The following is a 27,379-nucleotide window of genomic DNA, read 5'->3' on the forward strand; positions in this document are numbered from 1 at the left end:
AATTTGCATCAGGGCAGGACCATACATCTTTCTTTTGATCTTGACTAGGAATTGTCTGCCAAGAATTTTTAAGGCACCAAGCTAGAAACCAGGAGATCACATATTCTAGTCTCACCTTCACCACAAAGCCAACTGGATGACCTTGGGCCAGTTACCCCTCTCAACCCTAGGAAACAGGCGAGGGCAAGCCACTTCTGAAAATCTTGCAAAGATAACCGCAAGGATTTGTACGAACAGGAGTTGAGATTGATCCAAAGGGACAAGGGGGAAAAAAAGAAAATAATTGTCTGGCCAACTGTTAGTTCAGGAACATCAAACTCGATTTCATTGAGGGCTTCATCAGGTTTATGTTTGACCTGGGTGGGGGGCCTGGAGTGAGCGTGGCCAAGGTGAGCGTGGCCAGCTCGATGTCACTCATGTTGGGGCGCCTGTGATGGCCTGAGCGCTCTGCCAGAGAAAATGGGCTCCTGAGCTCTGTTTTCGGTTGCGATGGCCTCCCGCAACCCTCTGCGAACGAAACCTTCGCTGTTTCCTGGGCAGCTCCATGGGCCAGATCTAAGCACCTAATACCCTTGTATGTGTGTCCAACAGGCAAAGTGTCCGAAGTCATTCCTGAGGAATTCTTAAGCATTGTTTTGATGATACCAATGCCGACGGTGATGGAGAATTGATTCAAATCAGAACTAATAATTAAGGGTTTGGCCATGGGTCATAGGTTCCAACATGATATCACCTGAGATTAATGGAAGAGGTGAGCTCCTTGATGATTTCATCTATAGATGGTGTGTGTGCATGTGGCTTTAATCTGTCAAATGAGAATGACAGGGTTTTATATAAGAAAGCTAGAGATTCACCAAGAGTGTACAGTGCTTATTGGTCTTTGTTCCTAGCATTGTTGGGGAAGTTATAGAGTCAATTGAGAGGCCCCTTTCAAGGAAATTTTGCTGATCTATCAACTCCTTGAGATCAGAAGGAAATGGGTAGCCTCTTTTCCAACTAACTTTTTTTTTAAAGTTTTCATGTTATAGCTCACTTCACCAGAGCATAGGGTGGCTAGACTGATGTAGGCATTTCACAAAAGCATATATAAAATTTTGGCCTGAATAGAGATTACCACTTTCTTTTTTAAGGATTTTTTTTTTTGCAACCATAGAGCAATACATCCAGGAGCAGATTCTAAGTTACCTTTCTGCCAGTTTGCTTCTTCCCGTGCGGTGTGGGTGGGTGATGTGGTGCATGGACTGAGCACACATGTGCACAGTGCCGAAAGCCCACCTTCTGTGTGTGCACAGAAGCAAAAAGCTTCTGCGCATGTGTAAAAGTGAAAAACAAAGCACCACCAAGAAAGCCAGTTCGGAGGCGTGGCCATCACTGCCAGTTCAGCGAGCGGGGGGAAATTCCCTCTACCAGTTCTATAAGACCAGTCCGAACCAGCCGAAACCCACTTCTGAATACATCTCTCCTCCTAGAACAGTGGTTCTCAATCTGGGGATCGAGGCCCCTTTGGGGGTCGAACGACCGTTTCACAGGGGTCAACTAAGACCATGGAAAAAGACACATTTAGGAACTAAAGCTTCTATTCCAGCGCCTTGAACATATTTTTACAATCCAACCAATCAGGCGTTAACATTGGGGGTGTTCCCCTGACCTTCCTGCCAATCAGCTTAAAGCTCTACTTGGAGAATTGATGCTAGACGTATGGTTGGGGGTCACCACAATATGAGGAACTGTATTAAGGGGTCGCGGCATTTGAAAGGTTGAGAACCACTGACCTAGAATGACTCACCTCTCCAAAGATGGCTTAGGTCAGGGGTGTTTAACTCTTGTCATCTCGCAGCATTACATAACATATCAGGATTTTCCTCCCTTCGCTAAACCGGGCATGGGCGTGACCAGCATGTGACATATCTGGCCCATGGTCCTCAAGTTTGGCAGCCCTGGCTAGGTGATTTGAAGAGACACACATGCAATGTAAATTCATATGGCAGTCCTTTAGCTTAAACCAGACCACTGATCTGACTCGTCACATATTTTATTTATTGAATTAGTATCCAGAAAAAAAGGCTAAATACATGGTCATGTGATTGGGGCATGCTAATAACAGCTATAATGCTAGCCAGCTGCCAAGCATCCAAAATGTGATAATGTGACTGTGGTTTGTATGTGGCCATTGGAACTCCCAGAATTAGAGTGTAAAACAGCTCTGGAGATGTCTGTGGTAACTTCAAATGATAACTACCTGTATTTTGGAGGAGTCATGTGAATATTTGGTAATAGCGTTGCTGCTTTACTCAATAGTGTTGTAACATCGCCTGAGAAAAGTTGAAGAAATAATGGAGAAGAGAGATGATAGGTGTATTATGTCCTTTAAGGACATTGCTAAGATTTTTTCTATATGAAAAGGCAAGCTCAGTGAGATTCCTGAGTTAATTGGATTAAGTATGTCTGGTTTATTAAAACCATGCTTCCAGGACAGGTGGAATACAAGGATTCCCAAAAGGTGATTTGTTGAGGCTTTATGCTTGGGCAAGAGAAATACAGGATTGAATCCATAAGAATCCATGGTTTGTGTTTGGGCTTTCTAATTTGATAGTAGTTAATTTGCAAAAATCCTGAGTTGCTGTGGGGAATTCTTTAAAAGTTTTGTCCCAGCTAAACATGGGGAGACAGACAATAATTTGATTTTTTTCCCTTTATTTTTTGAAGTTATTAATCCTTAGATTCCAATGACACATTTTCTGTAACCAATGTCTTTGCAAATGTTTAGCAAAAAATCTTTGCTATCTTAAGTGTCCAAGACTCTTTAAACAAAAATGTATTGATTTAAACCTGGCATATTTACAAATGCAAAATATACACTGCTCAACAAAATAAAGGGAATACTTAAACAACACAATATAACTCCAAGTAAATCAAACTTTTGTGAAATCAAACTGTCCACTTAGGAAGCAACACTGATTGACAATCAATTTCACCTGCTGTTGTGCACATTCAACTTTGTAAGTATTCAATGAGAATATTTCATTCATTCCGATTTAGGATGTGTTATTTGAGTGTTCCTTTTATTTTTTTTGAGCAGTATATTTTCTTTCACTTAGCTGTAATATTTTTTGCCTATGTATGCTTCTCTATTTTTTCTATATAGTTGCATGTATTTAACCCAAATGATATCTAAGTGCCACAAATTTCATTTTGCATTGTTGCAGCAGGGATACACACACACACACACATTTTAGGCTGAGCGTCAAGATATTTGCTCCAAACAAGAGTAAGTATTTCTTACATTTAAAAATATTTATTGAACCGTAGTTAATTGAATTAGCTGAGCAGTTGAGCAAAGTAATTCAATAATTTTTTCAGACCAGGTGATAAGCTTGACTAGCTAGATTTTCTAAATAACTGACAGGTCTTGTGTTTGATAAACAGTCTGAATTTAGATTGTGTGTGTGTATGATAGTGGTGAATATCTGTAGCTTGGATTTAGGATGAGGGTGGAGGTTCATTTTCCAAGCATATGGGTCAAGTTAGATTTTTTCTCTTCAAATAGGTGTGTGTAAAATTGTAAGATTATTATAACTAATTAAAAAATGGTATTTATGAGAGTTTTTAGTCATGCACAGTGCTTTTAAGGGGCATAGGTGAGGGCAGTCCTGGAGCCTGAGATAAGTGCTACTCTGTTTTATCTAATCTAATGCAAACATCCAGATTTGTTCAGAAATATAATACAAACTTGGAACCTTTCCTTTTAGATCAGATTCCCCCCTAATGTGGTGCTCTTAAGAGGAAAACTTCCCCAAATAGGCTGAGATATAGATGATGTCTCAATTCTGCAGTGTTCCAGGCCCCATTCCTCCCAACGCTTTTTAAAATTAATTAATTGGCAAGGCATCCTGAATTAATTTAATCCAAAAGCTGCTTTATCCAATAAACTGAATTACTTGGCTGACAGGGAGAAAAAAGGGTTAAAAGAGAAAAAGCCATTTCTCACACATTCAGTATCTTATAATCCCTACCTGCATTTTTTAAAAAAATTAAATTAAACAAAAGCATTTAGCGTGCTTCGAACTAAGGAAGGTATCAGGCTCAAGCATTAATTTCTCCCCTCCCGAGAATATGGAATATTTGTTTTATTATTAATTTAAATTGATTATCCACCCAACTCCAGTGGAATATTGGTTTCCAGACTGTTGCAGGCCGCACACCATTATTTATTTATTTATTGGATTTGTATGCCGCCCCTCTCCATGGACTCGGGGCGGCTAACAACAGTGATAAAAACAATATGTAGCAATCCAATAATAAAACAACTAAAAAACCCTTATTATAAAAACCAGACATACATACTGACATACCATGCATAAACTGTAGAGGCCCAGGGGGAAATAATATCTCAGTTTCCCCATACCTGACGGCAGTGGTGGGTTTTAAGGAGCTTACGAAAGGCGAGGAGGGTGGGGGCAATTCTGATCTCTGGGGGGAGTTGGTTCCAGAGGGCTGGGGCCGCCACAGAGAAGGCTCTTCCCCTGGGTCCCCTTTTATGAGTTAAAAATCTGCTTGCTTCCTGGATGTCAGGAAATCCCTTAAAAAGAGAATCGCAAGAGTCAATATTAATGTTTGAGGATGTGATTTGCAAAGCAGCTTTTAAAAATGTTGGGAAAGTTGGCCTGGTTAGAGCTGGGTATTTCACATCAGCTGATCGAGCTGTGTTGAGGATGTGCTCTGTGTGAAGAAAGGCTTTGTTGAGAAGGTTTTGCAGATGGCTTAGCCCTTTCCTGACAAAGCTGATTGTCAGCTTTGGTAAGGCTGTACTTGTTAACATGATTTGTTTTCTCCCGGAAGGGAGGTACCATTTCTCCCCTTCCCTAAAGACACTTAACAGCAAAGAATCATAAGAGGTATGGATGGATACTAGTGGTTACACACTGATGCAATACATCAGTGTGTATGGATGGACCCTGGTGGTTCTGAGTCTTTGTGATGTTATGTTGTTCTAATTATGGGCAGATTTAATACTTCTTAGTTTAGGAATATATCTGGGATTCCATCAAATGAATTTTGATGAAGTTGTGGGATTGAGTGCATGTCGTTTCCTGGATATGCTGCCGTTTTGAACAAGTCGCTTTGAGTGGTTTTTCCTCAGTCAGATGATGCTTCACATCTGGAATGCAAGCTAGGGCTTTAGCAAGAGAGATGTATTGGGCCAAAAGAATGACTGCATTCAGGGCTGGGGAAGACAACAACAAGCTGCAAACGGCACCTCCCTTAAACCTCCTGCCGGACAATTGCTGATGTCACTTCTCCCCACACCCATGGGAGGGGGAGGGGAAACAGATCGACACAATTGTTTTTTCTGGGGCAGCCTGGCGTGAATGTGCAAAGAAGTTTCTTGTGTTGGATGCTTACCAAAGAGGTCATGCCTGAGCTTTTATGCTTAGGGGAGATGATCCTTCAGAGCCGTGGATCTTCTGCAGCTGGGACAGAAGGAACTCCAGGCCAAGATTACTACTGTCCTCTGCTGTTGCCAAGAGTTTCATACATGGCACTCAGAGGTGGCACTCGGTGTTTGACAGCCACATGCTTTCCAGATATGCTAGGACAGTGATGGCGAACCTTTTTTGCCTCGGGTGCCGAAATAGTGCATGTACGCACTATTGTACATGCGTGTGTGCCCACACCCATCTTCAGTACTCCCTACGTCAGTGATTTTCAACCTTTTTTGAGCTGCGGCACATTTTTTACATTTACAAAATCCTGGGGTACACCACCAACCAAAATGACACTAACACAGTACATATTATACATATAGTCTGCGGGGGGCGCTTATAAAAAGAAAAAGGTCCAATATCTATACACACCATCAGGATAGACATAACCAGCTGAGGCTGAGGCTTCATCTAGTGGTGGCAACATTTACCTCCAGTCCTGACCAGAATTAGAAATCGGGACCATGGGGAGGAGTAGCGGCTTCAACTACTCACCACGGCCATACAATGACAAGTGCGCAGCCGCACGAATGGGGACCTTCCTGGGTGTGGATGAGAGGCGGCCTGCTATTGGTTCATCGCTAGTGGTCGGGATGAATCCTAGAAGGTGATTGGTCAGTGAGTGTTCCCTGTGCCTCCACTCTTCCTGTCGCTGATAGCTGGAGGGATTGTGAGGGGAATGTTTGGAGGCAGCTGGCAGCGGGCCGGATAAATGGCCTCCACGGGTCATATCCAGCACGTGGGCCGTAGTTTGGGGACCCATGTTTAATTTCCCCACAGCACAACTGCCCATGTCTCACAGCACACTAGTGTGCCGTGGCACACTGGTTGAAAAACACTGCCCTACGTGCCCACACTCCCCCATTTCCTGACTTCTGGTGGGCCAGTAGGCCATTTTTTTGCCCTCCAGAGGCTTTCTTGGACCTTGGGAGAGCAAAAACGCCCTCCCCTGCCCCTTTGGAGGCGCTCTGGAGGCCAAAAACACCCTCACAGAGCCTCTGTGTGAGCCAAAAAACCAGCCAGCAGGCACCCACATGCGCGCTGGAGCTGAGTTAGGGCAACGACTCGTGTGCCAGCAGATATGGCTCCCAGTGCTACCTGTGGCATGTGTGCCATAGGTTTGCCATGACGGTGCTAGGACCATGTTGTCTGGAAATTTGGGGTGTTGTAGTGTGGAATTGTGGTTAATGGTAACTAAATTTAAATATGCCTGGGATAAACATATATGCATCCTAAGATAAAATGCAGGAAATAGTATAAGGTCAGACTAGATGGACCATGAGGTCCTTTTCTGTCGTCAATCTTCTATGTTTCTAAGGTACAGTAATACCTCATGATACGAACTTAATTGGTGCAAGGAGGAGGTTCGTAAGACGAAAGGTTCGTAAGACGAAACATTGTTTCCCATAGGAAACAATGTAAAGTCAATTAATCCGTGCAATAACAAAAAACCCCCGCAAAAAACCACTGCCGCCCGGCTGTCACCTTTTAAAACAGCCTGGGGGCTTCGGCGTTGGGAGGCTGCTGAGAAGCCCCTCGGCTGTTTTAAAAGGTGACAGCTGGGCGGCGGGGCTTCTCAGCGAAAGTTCGGGTTTGGGAGGCTGCTTTGAGGAGGCAGGGAAGTCTCTTGCAGCAGCTGCCACAGCCGCCGGCTTCCCCGCCGCTCGCCCGCCGAGGATGCTGACCTGCTGCCTCGCGGGGAAGCCGGGCAAGAGCGATCTTCTGCCGGCCATGGGCGAGCGGCGGGGAGTCAGGACACCCCCCCACCCCAGCACTTTGCATCCTGCCGGCTAAGAGCAATCGGGCAGCAGCTTCTGCCGGACACAGGTAATGAGCGGGACAGAGAAGCGGGGAGAATCAGGAGGCTCCTTTGGCGGCTGGAGGCTGCCTGGCTTTGTGTTTTTGGCTGGGGGAGGAAGCAGTAGGACCTTCCTAACTCCCTCCCCCCCAGCCAAAACCCCAAAGCCTGTTTGCTGCCACACGATTTAGCCAGGACAGGAGCGAAGTGACGTGGAGGAATGGGGAGCTGAAACCGGGCGGTTTCAGCTTTCCATCCCTTCACGTCACTTCGCCGCTAAATCGTGTGGCAGCAAACATGCTTTGGGGATTTGGCTGGGGGGGAGGGAGTTAGGAAGGTCCTACTTCTCCCCCCCAGCCAAATCCCCAAAGCATGTTTGCTGCCACACGATTTAGCGGCGAATGGACATGAAGGAATGGAAAGCTGAAACAGCCCGGTTTCAGCTTTCCATCCATCCACGTCACTTTGCCGCTAAATCGTGTGGCAGCAAACATGCTTTGGGGGTTTGGCTGGGGGGGAGAAGTAGGACTTTCCAGCAGCCTCCGAACGCGGAGGTTCGGGTTTGTTCGGCTTCGGGAGGCTGCTGGAAAGCCGCCCGGCTGTTTTAAAAGGTGACCGCCGGGCCGGGGGGCTTCCCAGCAACCTCCCGAACCCCGAACCCGGGTTCGGGGGGGTGCTGGGAAGCCCCCCAGGCCGGCTGCGACCTTTTAAAAGAGCCGCGCCGCTTCCCATCTGTCTCCTGAAGCCGAACGCAGAAGTTCGGCTTTGCCGTTCGGCTTCAGGAGACAGATGGGAAGCGGCGCGGCTCTTTTAAAAGGTCGCAGCCAGCCTGGGGGGCTTCCCAGCACCCCCCCCGAACCCGGGTTCGGGGTTCGGCGGGGTGCTGGGAAGCCCCCCAGGCCGGCTGCGACCTTTTTAAAGAGCCGCGCCGCTTCCCATCTGTCTCCTGAAGCCGAATGCGGAAGTTCGGCTTTGCCGTTCGGCTTCAGGAGACAGATGGGAAGCGGCGCGGCTGTTTTAAAAGGTCGCAGCCGGCCTGGGGGGCTTCCCAGCACCCCCCCGAACCCCGAACATGTGCCGAACTTCCGGGTTCGGGGGGGTGCTGGGAAGCCCCGCCGCCCGGCTGTCACCTTTTAAAACAGCCGCGCGGCTTCCCAGCAGTCTCCGAACACCGGTTCGTAACTCGAAAAAAGTTCGTAAGAAGAGGCAAAAATTTTCTGAACCCCGGGTTCGTATCACGAGTTGTTTGTAAGACGAGGGGTTCGTATCTTGAGGTATCACTGTATTGGACCAGCAGTAGGAGAACCTAGGTTTCAGTTGTCTCAGCCAAAGACACACATTTTGTGACTTTCGGCCCTCTTGTCTCAGCCCAGTGTATTTTGCACTGTTGTAGGTGGGGAAAAATAAAGGGAATTCTACCTTGAGTTCTCACAAACTTACTATTCATATCTTTGGTATCTACTCTGGTCTTCCTTGAAGGGCTAACCACCTGGGTGGGAGGATTCCCTTTCCAGAGAAGGCAGGTGCTGATACAGAAAAGACATGTTTTTGGGATCCTAAAAGGAGCATGCCAATCTTGCAGGATCAAATTTTCTGAGGAGGTATCATGGTAGACAGGCGGTTCCCTCAAATAACCAGGCTCTATACATAAGCAATCTCTCATCGTTTATCCTATGTCGTTAATCACTGTGCTGCTTTCCTTTTTTTCCTTAGAAGTGTTGAAAACGGGTCTACAGATAGTCCTCAACTTACAACCTTTTTGTTTATTGAGCAGGGAAAAACCTACCGTAACGACGGGGCCTTGCACTTCTGCATCATTAGAATCCTCATAGGTGCAAAGATGGAAATTTGGACCCTTGACAACCTGAATTTATTTACAGTGGCTGCAGCCTCTTGGGGCCATGTGATGGTCAGCTTGCAACATTCCCAGCTGGTTTCTGACAAGCAGTTCTTGGTGGAAGCCAGGTTTACTTAACAATTGCAGCAATTCGCTTAACAACCATGCATGGCAAAAAGGTTGTAAAATTGGTCGCAGTTCACTTAACAACTTGTCTTGATTAGCAACAAAAATTCCAGGCCAAATGTGGTTTAAAGTTGAGGACTATATTCACCCGACTTAGCTTTTGACAAGCACCTGGTTTATTCACCCCATGAGATATCTCTTTCAGTGCAAGTCAAAATCTTTGCTCTTATACAGGTATCCTCGTCTTTTGACCACAATGGAGCCCCCCCTGCCCCCAATTTCCATTGATAAATGAGACAGTTGTTAAGTGAATTTTGCTCCATCTTATGCCCTTTCTTGCCACAGTTGTTGAGTGAATCCCTACTGTAAGTTAATAACATTGTTGTTATGTGAACCTCGCTTCCCTGTTTAATTTGATTTGATTTATTAAATTTATAGGCCGCCCAATTTCTTGCAGGCTCTGGACAGCGCACAAGTAAAACAATATAAAAACAATTAAAAACGCTTAAGATAAAAACATTCATTACTTCTAGGCTGGAGTTAGATGATATCACTCAACAGCGTCAGGCCTGCCAGCAGAGTCAGGTTTTCAAGGCTTTCTGGAAGGCCAGGAGGGTGAGGGCGATACGAATCTCCGGGGGTAGCTAGTTTCTGAGAGCTGGTGCCACCACAGAGAAGGCCCTCCCACGTGGTCCTGCCAGCTCTCTACATGGGGCTACCTTTGAAAAATGTTCGGAAACTTCAGATCGTGCAGAATGCAGCTGCGAGAGCAATCATGGGCTTTCCCAAATATGCCCATGTTACACCAACACTCCGCAGTCTGCATTGGTTGCCGATCAGTTTCCGGTCACAATTCAAAGTGTTGGTTATGACCTATAAAGCCCTTCATGGCACCGGACCAGATTACCTCAGGGACCGCCTTCTGCTGCATGAATCCCAGCGACCAGTTAGGTCCCACAGAGTGGATCTTCTCCAGGTCCCGTCAACTAAGCAATGTCGCCTGGCAGGACCCAGGGGAAGAGCCTTCTCTGTGGCGGCCCCAGCCCTCTGGAACCAACTCCCCCCAGAGATTAGAACTGCCCCCACCCTCCTTGCCTTTCGTAAACAACTTAAAACCCACCTCTGCCGCCAGGCATGGAGGAATTGAGATCCTCTTTCCCCCTAGGCCTTTACAATTCTATGCATGGTATGTATGTATGTATGTTTGGTTTTTATATTAATTGATTTTTAATCATCAATACCAAATTACTATTGTACACTGTTTTATTGTCGCTGTTAGCCGCCCCGAGTCTCTGGAGAGGGGCGGCATACAAATCCAATAAATAAATAAATAAACCCTGTGGGCTCTGATTGCTCGCTGGGAAGTATGAGGCAGAAGATGGTCCCGTAAATAATCAGGCCGTAAGCCATGTACAGCTTTATATTTGCTGGTCAAAGGGTCATAAAAGGGGATCAAACGACTCCAGGACAAGGCAACTATCATCAATATAAAACCCGTTGCCAAGAGTCCAGATTTTGATCACGTTATCATGGAGATGCTGCAGCACTCATAAAATAGTCATAAATCAATTTTTCAGCTGCCCTTGTCAATTCGATCACCAAATAAATGGCTGTAAGTCAAGATCTACTTGTATTTTAGTTTGTTTAGGTTTCTAGAACTGATAAGTAATGAATTATAAGTGCATGAATAAAATGCAGCATTAGCCAAACTAAGTCTCTTTTTAATATCTAATTAACTGCGTTTTCATGTAACTTTTCCTAGGGGATGCATATCATATTTAATTAATAGTTCTTCACACCAGTACTAAAAATTATCCTGATTGCAATTTGATGTGCCTCTTTAAAAGCTTTCTTTCTTTTCGAACTAAGCAGCTCCAAGGAGTTATGTGGTAATAGATTATCACATTTGTAATGCTAATGAATAATTCAGTAAAGTATTTTCCTAGTAATAAATATACTATAAAATAAAATCTACTCGGAGATTAGATATATTGTAGATTGCACTGTCTACATTTTAAAATTAAAGACACAAGGTCTTTTCCTTACAGTGACCAGAGAGAGCAAAGGTAGAAACGATTACATTTGGTTTTGGAAAGTTTTTGATTTGTTGCACATTTTTGCCAACTCACTCCTTTCCAAATAAATATTTTGCTGAGTCACAAGCGTGTTTTTCAATGCGTTGTCATGAGTCTCTGGAGTCCCTCATCACATGGCAGTTTGGCTTCCTTAAAAAACTGACTCCGTTTTTGAACATGTGAGGAAAAAAACTGAATCTGACACTTTTTTTTCCCTCAGAAAAACAGGGAAGGGGTGAAAATGTGACTCGGCATATTTAATTGCTTATGTCAACCGTAAGTTTGTTTTTATGCCAACTTCTAAAAATGAGGAACTCCTCTTTGGGTAAGTTTTGAAAAACATTTTTGTGGTTTACTGTTTCCTTCCTAAAGAAACTCACAGAGGCCATTACATTATATGTCATTTTTTCTCCTCTTAAGTGTTTTCTAGACTAGCTCTCCTGCTTTCTAGAATTAGCTGTAACCATTAGTCTTATTCTTGCAGTCAACCTGTGAGTGCTTCTTTTTCAGTTTTGCTGCTGGGCTTTCTTTTCCCAACCTTTGCTCTTCAGGCAGGTGTGGGCCTAAGATTCTCAGAATCATCAGCGGATGTATGAAGAGCTTTTAGTTAGGAAAAATAGAAACTGAGAAGACTGATAAGAAAGGGGATTTTCATGAACCATGCATATTATGGGAGTTCACTGGGATTCCCCTCCATCAGAGCAGGACCTTGGAGAGAACATACTTTTTCTCCCATACCAATTAGAGCAATGGTTCTCAACCTTTCCAAATGCCGTGACCCCCTCATGTTGTGTGACCCCCAACCATAAGTCTAGCACCAATTCTCCCAACAGAGCTTTAAGCTGATTGGCAGGAAGGTCAGAGGGACACCCCCCCAGTGTAAACACCTGATTGATCAGATTGTAAAAATATGTTCCAAGGCACTAGAATAGAAGCTTTAGTTCTTAAACACTATGGGAAATTTGTCTTTTTCCATGGTCTTAGGCGACCTCTGAAACGGTCATTCGACCCCCAAACGGGTCCTGACCCCCAGGTTAAGAACCGAACCACTGAATTAGAGGGTCTAATTAAATAATAGAAATTGTTTCATAAGGATATGTGAAGAACATGATGAATAGATTTTGAGAATAATAGTGATAGCTACTGTATGTATAAGAGTTATTATTTGTATTTATACCCAGTCAGTACACTACCATTATGGATATGGAAATTTTATATATAACAAGAGAGTTTAATGTGTGGTTAAGGCAGTGGTGTAAAGCTGAAGGTTTTGGCTATGTAAGTCATTATGTCAGTAGATGGTCTAATAGGGAGTTGTTTAAGAGGGATGGTTTGCATCCATCATACAGAGGTACCCAGGTGCTCGGTGAGGAATTCAGAACTTTTTTGGACAGGCATTTAAACTAGGTAAAGGGGACAGAGATGTAACTGATGTGGGTGATTTCTGTCCCCGACCAATGAGGATAAATCAGTTTTTGGAAGCTTATGAAAAGGGAGCTGCAAATAAAATACATGTAGTTGTTGATGATAAGGGGCAAACTAATAATGAAAATAATGTTGTTCGGGTAATGTGCACGAATGCTCGAAGCTTGAGCAACAAGCTCTGTGAGTTAATGGCCATAATATCTAGAGATAATTTGGATCTGGTTGCCATAACTGAGACATGGTTTAAGGATTCTAATGAATGGGAAATATCCATACCAGGATATACACTGTATAGGAAGGATAGAATAGAGAGAAGGGGAGGTGGAGTAGCCATTTATGTTAAAGAAAGTCTAAAAACAACACTAATTCAAAATACATGTCAAGATCTGGAGACTCTCTGGATTTGCATGCAAAATAAAGAAGGTTCTGTCATTAGAATTGGGGTGATCTATAGGCCTCCAGGGCAATCTGAGGAATATGACAACAAGATGGTGGATGAAATTACCCAAATGGCACTAAAGGGAGATATTGTGGTTATGGGTGATTTCAACATGCCTGATGTTGACTGGAATATCCCCAGTGCCCTTACATGCAAAAGTAAGAATATAGTAGAGGCCTTTACAGGAGCAGCTCTGGCACAGCTGGTTAAGACACCAACTAGAGGGGAGAATATTCTAGATTTAGTTTTTACGAATGGGAATTGGGTTTCAGAGGTCAAGGTGGGAGAAAATTTAGGTTGCAGTGACCATCTATGTTTGTGGTTTGATGTAAAAACTCATTGTGAGCAATCCTATAATGCAACCAAAGTATTGGATTTCAGAAAAACAAATTTTAATGCAATGTGGGAATATTTAGATAATGAATTAAAGGGGAGGGATAAAATGGCAGGAGCGAGAACCCAGTGGACTGTATTTAAAAAGGCCATCTTAAAAGCCACTGGACTGTATGTAAGACAAATAACTAAAGGTAAAAGGAAGAAGAAACCGCTATGGTTTAGCAATGATGTAAGGGCTATAGTCAATGAAAAAAAGGCTGCCTATAGGAGGTATAAAGAGTCTGGAAGTATAGCTGATAGGGAGGTGTATAAAATGAGACAGAAGGAGGCAAAACAGATAATATATGCTGCTAAAGCCTCAAAAGAGGAAGAAATTGCCAAATCTGTAAAGAAGGGGGATAAAACCTTCTTCAGATATATTAGTGATAAGAAGAAGAAAAACTGCGGCATCAGGAAGCTTAGTTCCGGGAATAATACATGCATTAATGGGAATAAGGAGATCGCTGACCATTTCAATAGCTACTTCTGTTCAGTTTTCTCAAAAGACACCTTACAAAATAATACTATAGAGGGATATAGCATTGCTTCCAGCTGTACGGATTCAGCTCCAGTGATCTTAGAAGTCGATGTCTTAGAAGAACTTGAACGATTAAAGATAAATAAGACAATGGGTCCAGATGGCATCCACCCCAGAGTTCTTAAAGAACTCAGATCTGTCATTGCTACCCCCCTGACTGATTTGTTTAACCAATCCTTGTTAACAGGAGAAGTTCCTGAGGATTGGAGAATGGCCAGTGTTGTGTCTATCCACAAGAAGGGCAGTAGAGAAGAAGCTGGTAACTACAGGCCAGTTAGCTTGACATCAGTGGTAGTTAAAATGATGGAGACTCTACTCAAAAAGAGGATAAATCAGCACCTAAAAACAATAACTTATTGGATCCAAATCAGCATGGCTTTACTGAAGGGAAATCATGTCAGACTAATCCCATTGATTTCTTTGACTATGTCACAAAGGTGTTGGATGAAGGTGGTGCCGTGGATATTGCCTACCTGGACTTCAGCAAAGCCTTTGATACGGTTCCACATAAAGAGGTGATAGATAAATTAGTGAAGATTGGACTTAATCCCTGGATAGTTCAATGGAAAATGATTTAGCTTTACTAGATAAATGGTCAAAGCAATGGAAACTGCAGTTTAATGTTTCCAAATGTAAAATAATGCACTTGGGGAAAAGGAATCCTCAATCTGAGTATTGTATTGGCAGTTCTGTGTTAGCAAATACTTCAGAAGAAAAGGATTTAGGGGTAGTGATTTCTGACAGTCTCAAAATGGGTGAACAGTGCAGTCAGGCGGTAGGGAAAGCAAGTAGGATGCTTGGCTGCATAGCTAGAGGTATAACAAGCAGGAAGAGGGAGATTATGATCCCGCTATATAGAATGCTGGTGAGACCACATTTGGAATACTGTGTTCAGTTCTGGAGACCTCACCTACAAAAAGATATTGACAAAATTGAACGGGTCCAAAGACGGGCTACAAGAATGGTGGAAGGTTTTAAGCATAAAACATATCAGGAAAGACTTAAGGAACTCAATCTGTATAGTCTGGAGGATAGAAGGGAAAGGGGGGACATGATCGAAACATTTAAATATATTAAAGGGTTAAATAAGGTCCAGGAGGGAAGTGTTTTTAATAGGAAAGTGAACACAAGAACAAGGGGACACAATCTGAAGTTAGTTGGGGGAAAGATCAAAAGCAACATGAGAAAATATTATTTTACTGAAAGAGTAGTAGATCCTTGGAACAAACTTCCAGCAGACGTGGTAGATAAATCCACAGTAACTGAATTTAAACATGCCTGGGATAAACACATATCCATCCTAAGATAAAATACAGAAAATAGTATAAGGGCAGACTAGATGGACCAGGAGGTCTTTTTCTGCCGTCAGACTTCTATGTTTCTATGTAACAAAGAAAACTGTATAATAAAAAATAATATTATACAAAAATGAAACCATATCTCCGACACACACACACCAAAAAACCCCTACAAGGTTTTTTGAAATGGCAAGGAAGCTCCTATTGGTACCCAAGTCAACTTTTTCTTACTTAAAATAGTAGTTAATTTTAAAAGCCTCCATATTTTTTCTATAATTCACAGGTTGAAAAAAAGATTTCTTTCGGTTCTTTTGTAGCAATTGTGTTAATTATTCACTCTTGCGTACGGTTTGTATTCTGTATCCTGGCCACTTTTGTTAATTATTGAACTTTGATTTGATTTAAAGATTTTTGAATTCTTCCAATGAGATATAGTACTTTAATATGCTGTACAGGTTAGTCTTTGATTTATGACCACGGTTGAGCCCAAAATGTCTGTTGCTAAGTGAGACCATTGCAAAGGGATTTTCTCCCCCATTTTATGACTTTGGGCCAGAGTTGTTAAATGAATCATTGCAGTTAAGTTAGTGACATGGCTGCTAAGTGAACCCAGCTTCATCACTGACTCATTGAGGCCGCAAAAGTAGATTGCCTGATCCCAGGACACTGTAACCATCATAAAAATGAACCAGTTGTCAAGCATCCCAATTTTGATTGTGTGAACATGGGGCTGCTGCAGTGGTCGTAAGTGCGAAAAATGGTCATCGGTCACTTTTTTCCAGTGATGTGTAAACCTCAAACAGTCACTAAATATGAACTATTGTAGGCTGAAGACTACCTGTAATAATCTAATATTACTTTCTCTTTTTGGTTCAGTTTGATATGACTTGCCAAACTTTTTTCCCTATGTTCTTTTTCCCCAGTTCTATTTCTCTTAATTGTGTGATTTAAATATATGCACAAAAATTAAAAGAAGGTGGCTCCCAATGCATTTGCCAACAATTGCTAATAACGGAACTGTGGGTTGTGTTCCATAACCTTCGGTCCTTGCAGATTCTCCTTCGGCTCATCTGCATATCTGAAATGAACTGTTTACATATGTTAACTATAGATAGATTTATGCACATAAACACTCCCTTAAAGATTTGCAAATAGACTTGCACTGTGTGGGTGTTAACACTATGCTCTCTACTTGTTAGTTTTATTTCTGTGCTCTTTTAGAGATCTTGATGCATTCCCACTGGTGCAGACCTGTAACAGCTGCTGCTGATTTCTTAAAGGGGTGATGAAAGTAAAGATTCCTCCCCCCAGTTGGGCTCATCTCTGGTGACAAGTAGGGACAGATCGAGGCAACTTATCTCCCAGCACAGCCACATTTTCAGGAGTTAGCTTCATATGTACAAAAGAACCCTGGTAATTCCTTAGAATAAAAGAGTTGGAAGGGAACCTGGACATTTTCTAGTCCCAGTGGTCCCCAACTAGTGGTCTGTGGACCAGTGGTGGTCTCTGAGAAAACTTTGGTGGTCTGCACAAAAATTATTTGCATTTTTTTATATTACAGTCAATCTGCAGCCCTTGGGCTAGATATGTGCAATGAACGCTTGTGTTGCTGCAGAGAGTCACTCCCCTTGGGGTCTTTGTGTGCAGGTTAGAGGGGGGGCAGAAATTCTGACTTGGGGTCCGCCTTGGCCTCCTAGTGCGGGGTTTTGGGCAAAGGCTGTAGGGAAGTGCTGCTGGTGGCGAGAGGGCCTTGTTCCAGTGGAACTGCACCTTATCAGGGTTCCAAATAGCACTGGAAATTATATCAAGGTCCAAGTCAAAGTGTTCCTCAAAGTTTCAATTTATTAGCAGAGACATCTGGCAGAAACCTGAATCTGAAGTCCCATATAGTTGAAGCTCTTGTCCTCCCACCCCCAAGTCCATCACATTGACCAATCTCCATCTGCCAACTTGGTAGCAACTCTCATCTCCTTCCATGAAGGTGCAGGAGTGCAAAGACAAAGGATGGCCTTGACAACCTAGAAGGAATTTGTTATAGCTACATGCAGACATCCCTCATGCAATAACAATACACCATGGCCTGAAACTGGCTGACATCTCAGCCCACAGCCTACAGGCACCGGTACCTGGCCTTGCACTGCCTTAGGTCTTCCCTCTGCTTGGAGTCCTCAGTCAGGTGCTTCTGATGAGCCTCCTTCTTGGTCAGATCCAATTTGAACTCTTTTGCCAACTCTTTCTTGTGGTGGCTGTTTAGCTCCAACAACTGCTTCCTGTTGAAACCCTAAGAAGTCCAGGCAGGCAGGTGAGGAGTGGCTGAGAGGAGAGAGGCAAGTAGAGGCCAGCGAGTGACATTAAATTGACCAGGCCCATCCAGTCACATGACCACCTAGCCACGCCCACCCAGCCAGTCATAAGGCAGATCACATTTAGGTGTCCGCAGGCTTTGAAATTATGAATTTAGTGGTCCCTGAGGTCCAAAAGGTTGGTGACCTCTGTTCTAGTCCCCTGCTTAAGCAGGAAATCCCACACCACTTCCCAAAAAAGGTTTTGGGAAGAGAAAAACAGATCTTAGGGTTGTTGTTTTTCTCTTTAAGATGCTGCCAGCCAGGCCCTCAGTGGTTCCCAGTGTGTCTGGTATCAGTCCCTGAGGTTCATAGCAATAGCAATGGAAATAGCACTTGTATACTGCTTTATAGCCTTCTCTAAGCAGTTTACAGAGTCAGCCTATTGCCCCCAACAATCTGGGTCCTCATTTTTACCTACCTTGGAAGGATGGAAAGCTGAGTCAACCTTGAGCCTGGTGAGAGTTGAACTGCCCAATTACAGGCAGCAGGCAGTCAATAGAAGCCACCTGCAGTACTGCATTCTAACCACTGCGCCACCGTGGCTCATCATAAATGCATGGGTGCCACTGCGTGCCTATCTGATGATACCCAGCTGTACATCTCCACCCCATGTCCAGTCAATGAAGCAGTGGAAGTGATGTGCTGGTGCCTGGAGGCTGTTGGGGCCTGGATGGGTGTCAACAGACTCAAACTCAACCCTGATAAGACAGAGTGGCTGTGGGTTTTCCCTCCCAAGGACAACTCCATCTGTCCGTTCATTACCCTGGGGGGGGGGAAGTACTGACCCCCTCAGAGAGGGTCCACAACTTGGGTGTCCTCCTCGATCCACAGCTCACATTAGAGAAACACCTTTCAGCTGTGGCGAGGGGGGCGTTTGCCCAGGTTCGCCTGGTGTACCAGTTGTGGCCCTATTTGGACCGGGAGTCACTGCTCACAGTCACTCATGCCCTCATCCCCTCGAGGCTCGACTACTGTAATTCTCTCTACGTGGGCCTACCTTTGAACAGTGTTCGAAAACTTCAGATCGTGCAGAATGCATCTGCGAGAGCAATCATGGGCTTCTCTAAGTATGCCCATGTTACTCCAACACTCTGCAATCTGCTTTGGCTGCCGATCAATTTCCGGTCACAATTCAAAGTGTTGGTTATGACCTATAAAGCCCTTCATGGCATCGGACCAGGATATCTGCGAGACCGCCTTCTGCCGCACGAATCCCAGCGACCGGTTAGGTCCCACAGAGCTGGCCTTCTCCGGGTCCCGTCAACTAAACAATGTCGTCTGGCGGGACCCAGGGGAAGAGCCTTCTCTGTGGTGGCTCTGACCCTCTGGAACCAGCTCCCCCCAGAGATCAGGATTGCCCCCACCCTCCCTGCCTTTCGTAAACTTCTTAAAACTCACCTCTGCCGTCAGGCATGGGGGAATTGAAACATCTCCCCCTTGCCCATGTATTTTTTGTGTATGATTTGATTGTGTGTTGTTTTTTTATATATTGGCGTTTCTTTTTTGGACTTTTTAATCTAAAACTGTAATTTAGATTTTTAAATATTAGATTTGTTACTATGTACTGTTTTTTTACCATTGTTGTGAGCCGCCCCAAGTCTGCGGAGAGGGGTGGCATATAAATCCAATTAATCTAATCTAATCGAAGCAGGCCTTCTCTCGGCATCCGGTTTCCGGTGTGATCCAGCACTGCTCTTCTTAGAAGCATAGCTGCTTCCAGCCCTTGCTTTGGAGGTCTTGGTGCATCTCATTTTGCAAAGTATCCTCCCTTGCATTGTGGCTTCTGCACTCTGATTTGCAGCTCTCCATCTCTATAAAGCACAGGCTGTCTTTCCTGGACTTTTTGTTCTTCCAGATTTGAATAAAATAAAAGATAAATCAAGGTCGGTTTGTGATGACTTCATGCATTCAAGCAGTTTTCTTGGCAGCGGAATAAAATAGAAGTACCTCGCCATTGTGTTCTTCCAGAAGTTTTTCCCCTCCAAATTTCTCAGTTCTAGCCTTGGAATTTTCTATTATTTCTCCCATCCAAATGCTAACCAGATCTGGTCCCGCTTAGTTCGTTCATCACCAACGTTAGCCAACATTGTTACCATCTGTTGAGATTCATATTGTACTGTATATTCCATATATACAAGTGTTGTATATACTCTCCAACTTTCAGCTGCTCCTTATTCCAGCTGCTGCCTGTTGTTTATAGCAAACTTTTTTTTTAACCACCAGAGGGCAAATCTGGTTTGTTTGGGTCAGTGAAATCTGAAACTATATTTACCGGAAGTTAAACAACGGCAATACCTGTGATTAAGAGGATGTTTTAGCTCCCAGGCATCTCCAGATATATCGATCTCTGCTCTTTTTACTCAGCAACAATGGCCAATAAGTAGGTTGAATGGAAGGGTTGGGACGTATCATATTTGAAAGATGCTAAATTTTCTCCAGTTTGAGTTAGTTGCTGAAGTTGTCAACCAAAGACACAGCTGCTTTAAAGAGTCACAGAGCCCCACTTCCACCCCCAGCATACATATACTCTGGCACTTTTTTGGTATTGGAAACGAAGCACTGCACAGCTCTGATGTCTGACTTTTGCTAAATTAGATGGGGCTGCTCCCCCATTGTCCACAGAACATGGAAAATGGGCCTAATTATATCAGTGGTGGGATTCACTCCTGGTTATGTGAGCGTGGCTTGGTGGGCGCAGCAGGGAAAAGATACTGCAAAATCCCCATTTCCTCCCCACCCCACTAAGCTGCTTTCCAACTGCGTCCCCCTATTCAGGACAAAAAAAGAAGACCCAGCCGAGAAGCTGGTACTCTGAAGGCAGAAAATAGATGGGGGAGGGGCCAGCCAGAGGTTGTATTTGCCGGTTCTCTGAACTACTCGAAATTTCCGCTACCAGTTCACCAGAATCGTCTGAATACGACCTTTGATTATAGTGCTGAAAAGTTATCTAATTTAATTTAATTTAATTTATTAGATTTGTATGCTGCCCCTTATTATTGTTGTTATTGTTGTTGTTATTGTTGTTGTTATTATTATTATTATTATTATTATTATTATTATTATTATTATTATTATTATTATGTCAGTACAACACAGCAAACGAGATCACTATGCTGGATTTCGTATTTCATCACCAGTCGGGCGCTTCCCAAGCACCTAGGACTGCGTGATGTAGCGGCGAATTATGTTTGCCGATCCCAGTGAAGCGGCCTTTTCCAATTGACAGATGGAGATTTTGTCAATTCCGATGGTTTTCAAATGTCCGCTGAGATCCTTTGGTACTGCGCCCAGCGTGCCAAGTACCACTGGGACCACTTTCACTGGCTTATGCCAGAGTCATTGCAGCTCGATTTTTAGATCTTCGTACTTCACTAATTTCTCTAGCTGCTTCTCCTCAATTCTGCTGTCTCCTGGGATTGCGATGTCGATGATCCATGCTTTCTTTTTCTCCACGATCACGATGTCTGGTGTGTTATGCTTCAGAATTCAGTCAGTCTGAAGTTGGAAGTCCCACAGTAGTATTGCTTGCTCATTTTCGACCCCTTTTTCGGGCTTATGATCCCACCAGTTCTTTGCCACTGGTAAATGGTAGTTCCGGCACAAGTTCCAGTATTATTATTATTATTATTATTATTATTATTATTATTATTATTATTATATTTATTTATTTATTTAAGAGTCAGAAGCCACCTTGACCTAAAGGAAATTGCAGAAACCTGCTGGTTAAAGTTGCTGATCCCACTCTGGAGTTTACATGCTCATTTTTAATCTCTTTCTCTCTTGTTTCATGTAGGTGTCTTGGCACTCTGGGCCCTAATCACGCACGTGATGTATATGCAGGACTATTGGAGGACTTGGTTGAAAGGCCTGAGGTTCTTCATGTGTGTTGGCATTTTCTTTGGCATCCTTTCCATGGTGGGATTCTGCACATTCCTGGCCCTGGCCATCATGAAGAAGCAATGTAAGTCCATAATTTGGTTCTCTTTGGAAGTCTTAACACTAGCAGATCTGGGCAGCCCCCTCACTGTGCACCCACCCACCCAAAAAGGAGGGAGAGCCAATTTTGTGACAACCATGAAATCTACTCCCATTCTCCCTCCTCCTCATTTATATAATCCATCAGACAGTTTAACCACATTCTGTCTGCAAAGAATAGGACCCTCCGGACAATGTTAGACTCCCCATCAATCCCAGTTGACATGGTCAGTATTCAAAGATTATCAGAATTGTAATTCAGCAGCATCAGATTCCCTACTCCTAAGTTTAAAAACCTCAGCATTTAAGGATCATTTGCTAAAATTAGGAGTAGGTGCAAAAGCTTAAAAATGAGCTGGAATCCCAATACAACAGCCTTTCAATTGTTTGCTCGAGCCATTGTGTACTTGTAGATCCACTTTCTCAAGTTCAAGATTGGATCCACCAGGGTTACTTTTAATTCTACTTGGTTCTACACAATAATGCTTGAATACCATGTGCCTCCCATGAGAGGGGAGTCCAGGGGTGGTAGATCAGTAGATCCTCAAAAAGGCTTGGAGATTGCCTTATTGCTTATTACTGTCTTATCATTCACTCTTATGTTATAAGCACCAAGGTGCTTTTGAGTTGAAAGGATTAGCTTCTTATGACTTCATCGTTGCCCAGAGGATGTCCTTTCATGTCCCTGTTAAGTTGTCCACCAAAGTGGTATCTATTTATCTACATACAGTCACCCACTTTCAAACTGCTGGGTCGACAGAAACTGGAGTGAGTGATGAGAGCTCGACCCATCACACGACAGCGTCCCAGTGCGGTTTGGCCACGCAAGGCTTTGCCACCTCCCAGCTCCATTTGGAAATGGGAGGCTTTCACCACCACCACCCACAGCTGTGTTTGGGGATAGGAGGCTTTTCCCATCTCTCACTGCTGTTTTGGGATGTGAGGCCAAAACGGAGGGTGGGGTTGCGTGCAGTGGTTGGCAGCAGGCAGGACGGGGTGGAACATAGTTCCACCGGCGAAAATGCAAATGCGTGCGCAGCTCCAGCTGATCGGCGGCAGTCGCTTCCTGAATTACTGGTCTCAGCTCTGCTCTCCTTTTTCCCCCTGCTGCTGCTGCTGCTGCTGCACTCCTTGCTTTTTTCCTCTTTCCTGGCCTCGGACGAGCTTCCCTCTCTCCTGCCCAGCTTCCCTCCAGTGTCACGCCGCCACCTCCCACCTGAGGTGAAAGCAGAAGGTGTGGGTGGAAGCAGCGCTGGTAGCATTTATGCTTCTGACAGCATCTGTTCGCCTAACTACCCAGCCTGAGGCAGGGGGGTGACCCAGGAAGGAGAGTGCGGGAAACGCGAAGCAAATTGTCACCCCAGTGAGCAACACTAGTAAGGTTGTAAGTCAAGGACTTAACAGTTCACTTGAACGATGATGATCATTCAAGCCACTCCTACCTGGTCACATGGCCGGCAAGCCACTCCTACCCGGTCACATGACCATTAAGTCACACCCACAAAATAAGCCACACCCACAGTGTGGCAGTAAAAATGTTGGCTGCCCATTACTGGTCATGTGCACATGTGCAGGGGGCAGGATGTGTGGAAGAGGTATTGCATTAGGTGTGTGGGCACTCACGCATGTGCAATAGTGCACGCACACACTTCTGTCACCCAAGGGAAAAAAGGTTCACCATCACTTACTTAGATCATTGTTCAACAACAGATGCTCCGAGTCTTCAGAGAGGGGTGGCATACAAATCTAATTTATTATTATTATTATTATTATTATTATTATTATTATTATTATTATTATTACTACTACTACTATTATTATTATTATTATTATTATTATTATATTAATTGGAATGTATGTGTGTTATTGAGTTGTTCTACAAGTTTTTAATTAGGGTTTTTCTTGACTTCTTTTTACCATTGTTTGTAATTTTATAGGGTAATTTTATATTATTGTGACCCGCCCTGCGTCCTTCAATATTGGGCGGCATAGAAGTCAAATTAAATAAATTAAATAAAAATAAATAAATAATAAATACTCTGGGTGGCTATTGGAAGTAATGAACCTGGTGAACAAGGTAATCAACACTGGAGCTGTACTACTTCTTCCCCCTTAATCAGATGCTACAATTTGCTTGTTCTTCCCAGCTTTCACAGATCCGCAGAGTTACTACCTCTCCTGCATCTGGAGCATCCTTTCTCTCAAATGGGCTTTCCTCCTCGGCTTATACTCCCACCGGTACAAGAAGGAGTTTGCAGACATCAGCATTCTGAGTGACTTCTGAGCTCCTGGATATCGGTTCCATCAGAGAAAGACTTGAAGGGTCAAGGAAGGCTGTGGTTCATCTGATTGACAGTTGGAGGCAAGGGGTTGGCCAGAAGGCGGCTGAAAGAAACAGACAGCAGGTGGCTTGACCTGCTTCTGCATTTTCTTTGCTTCCTAATTGCTTTTGTCCAGTCATTTGCCCTTTTGACTAGCTCTATTTGTCCGTGTGCGCTCATCATTCACGAAGACTTCGTTGTTTGAATGGATGTCTCAAGATGTCTAGCAGGACCTGAGTTTTTGTCCCAAGTCTCTTAACGGCTATGATGACCTATGGCATTTTTTCATAGTTGTTTTGTTTTTCTTTAATGAGAAGCAACTCCTCCTTTTGGGGCGGGGGCAGGGGCAAAGTCTGTGGTCCAGTCCCGTAAAGCAAGGATTGATTTGTACTTCTTTCATACAGATGTATTTTTATAGCTCAAGGTATGAATCCATTTTAAAACAACTTTTTTAAAGCAAGCTTTCCTCCTTCCCTGGCGCTTTGGTGAGGTGGCTTTTGTATGTGCTGCTGGTGTTGGTGATCACAGTTTGGGGACAAGAAATGTATGTTGTGAACAAAACTCTGCACTTCTTTTTTCCCCTCTCTCTCTCTCTTGCCAGTCTTAAATTGTCATGATGGATGTTTCTTTGAGTTAGGCAAAACTAAATACTGTTGCAAAGGCACTTGCAGTTTTGAAAGTGACCACGTAGGTGAAGAAGGAAAATAACATTCCTATCCAGATATTTCCCCTTCACCTGTAGCTACCTGATGAACATGGGCAGGGACTTAGAGATTTCCAGGTGTTATTAATTACAGCTGCCAACAGTCTCTGCTAGAGGTGGTGAATACTATGATCTGGTCTTCAAAAATATCTGGAAGGTCTGAGATCCTTCTCCATAATGCCCTTATCTACACAGCACTTTGCTTTTTTTTTTAGTCTAAAACTAATATTTTATAAAGTGAACAACTGAAATATTTTAGGAATGAGGAAGCCAATTCATTCTTTGGAGTCAACTGTGTTGTCTAATTCTTGAAGACTGGGACTGCCACACTTTATTTTTACTTCTGGTTGAATAGGAATTCAGGGTTGAATAAGTTGGACTGTTGGCCAATGAGATGGTCCATCCCTTCAGTGGATGCACTTTTTGCGGCACATAAATTAATTCACAAAAAGACACTTTTGTTTTAATCAAACGCTTTGTTGAGTTAAGTCAAGTTTGTGTGAGATAAAAGTTGAAGAAGTGGGGTGGGTGCCACGTGATGGGAAGAAATAGTGACTTGGGGATCTCTTTGCCTCACTTGGACACATTTTGGCCATTGTAATTTCACTTAAAACGTTTCAGTGGTTATACAGTGGATGTGTTTGAACGGGGATGTGTTGCACTGTTCCTCCTTCACCTATTTTTTCCTCTTTTTGCTTACAACGGGATGTGCAATCCTTGAAGTTTTTGTCTTTCTGCCCTACTCTAAGAGCCCTTGGCATTGCCTTGAGGCTAACACTTGTCCTCCACCCAAAGGATAGATTATTGAAATCTGGACGAACCTTAATTTGAATGCAGAATTATAGAGGACAACCTGACTTTTAAACTTCTGTATCTTTCCCCGTTAAATGTGCAGACCAATATTTCTCAACCTCGGTAATTTGAAGATGTGAGGACTTCAACTCCCAGAATTCTCCAGCCATCATGTTGACTGGGGAATTCTGGGAGTTGATGTTGAAACTGCCAAGGATGAGAAACACTGCATAAACCTTTATATAGAATGATCTCTAAACAGGCAGCTGTGGCCAACTCAATTGTTCCTAATATGTCAGGAAGAACTGGGATACAGATCAGAGAGATGTTTCAAGTTTATTGACAAAACTTCTCAGGCTTTAAATGCCATCCTGTTTGTCAAATATGCCACATGGTACTTTCATCAGGATTGGTGATCCACACTGCAGGGATCAGATTTCTCGGAACTTTTTTTCCAATGTCACAAAAGGGATTTGATTAATTCAGGGACACCAAATCTTCATGGGCAATTTAAGAGTATTAGAACAGATCTATTGGGTTCAAAATGTCCTCCAAAGAACAAAGGTAGTAACATAGTAAAAGATTATTTACTAGGGAGGTTAAGGTGAAGAAAAAGGTAACCAGCCTGATGCCAAGCAGTGGAGAAGATGGGCTTTTGTGTCCTTGCTGCTTTTAAGTATGCAGAGGACCCGCCTTCATCCACTCTTGTTAATCTCACTGTTTCATTCCTGCTGAAACTCAAATGATAAGTTATGTTTTGTGTTTTGCTTTCTCCTCTCCATGTGCAATAGGTATGTGACAGGAAAATGGTTCACCCAGGTGAAGGATGTTTGCATGCCATTTTTTCTTATTAATAAAATAAAATGAAAAAAACACCACAATTTAAAAGTCTCTTTCTGTTTGCAGAGGAAAACCAAGAGCATGTAGGTGAATCTCTTAAGTACAAGACAGATGCTGAAAGTATCCAGATATGATGGGGAGAAGTGTTGAGTAAACTGGTATAGGTAGCCCTCAACAACTACAATTGGGACCAGAATTTATGTTGCTAGGGCAGTTGTTAAGTGAATCACACCCAATTTTACGGCCTTTCCTGCTGCAGTTGTTAAAGCAAATCGCTAAAAGCCATTAAGCAAATCAAACTTTTCCCCATTGTGTTTTACTTGTCAGAAACTGGCTGGGAAGATCACAGATGGCGATCAAATGATCCCGGAATGCTGCAAATATCATAAATACATTCCAAATGCCCAAATTTTGTTCATGTGGTCTTGAGGATGCTGCAAGAGTTGTGGGGAGGACTAATTGTCTCTTTTATCAGGCCCATTGTAACTTTGAATGGTCCTTAAACAAATAGCTGTAAATCAAGGACTACCTGTACAAATATAGGCCATCATTGCTTTTGATACCCATCATTATTTCTTGGGAGCCATGAGATTGCCCTTCATTTCTAAGGTGATTCTAGACTAGGGGTCCTCAAATTTTATTTAAATGGGGCCAATTCATGGTTCCTCAGACTGTTGGGGGCCCGGACCGGCTGGGTGGATGCGGCCAGGTCATGTGACTAGGTGGGCATGGCCCATTAACAGTTCATTAAACAATGCACACAAATTAAACTTTTAATTTGTTTTGCTCTTGGGGGTATTTTAATTGCTTTTGTTTGCATATTGCTCTTTTGGTTGACTTTTCCTTTTACTAGATGATTTTTTCAATTGTTTAGTAGTCTAGTGGTCCACTTCAGAAAATTCAGTTTTGCAACAATTCTTCTCAGCCCCAAGGAGCTTGAGAAATCTCTTTCTCTCTCTTTCTGTCTCTCCCCCGCTCTCTCTCTCTCTTCTTTCTCTCTCTCTCTGTC

At 43.5% G+C, this 27,379-nt stretch overlaps 1 protein-coding gene across 2 annotated transcripts in view; it reads left to right on the forward strand.

Moving 5' to 3' along the window:
- The window catches only part of SLC48A1 (solute carrier family 48 member 1), a 31,149-nt gene extending 4,009 nt beyond the window's left edge, over positions 1-27,140 (forward strand). Inside the window, exons 1-3 of one of the 2 annotated variants that reach the window (XM_070741021.1) lie at positions 11,501-11,644; positions 21,533-21,700; positions 23,862-27,140. In XM_070741021.1, the coding sequence (XP_070597122.1) occupies positions 11,587-11,644; positions 21,533-21,700; positions 23,862-23,998 (363 nt within the window). In that variant the 5' untranslated portion in view covers positions 11,501-11,586 and the 3' untranslated portion in view covers positions 23,999-27,140. Of the gene's footprint in view, positions 1-11,500; positions 11,645-21,532; positions 21,701-23,861 lie in introns of those variants that run through there. The other variant, XM_070741020.1, reaches the window with a different exon arrangement.
- The last annotated feature ends 239 nt before the right edge of the window (positions 27,141-27,379 follow it).

Source organism: Erythrolamprus reginae, chromosome 2, assembly GCF_031021105.1.
Source record: "Erythrolamprus reginae isolate rEryReg1 chromosome 2, rEryReg1.hap1, whole genome shotgun sequence".
NCBI classification, from domain to species: Eukaryota; Metazoa; Chordata; class Lepidosauria; order Squamata; family Dipsadidae; genus Erythrolamprus; species Erythrolamprus reginae.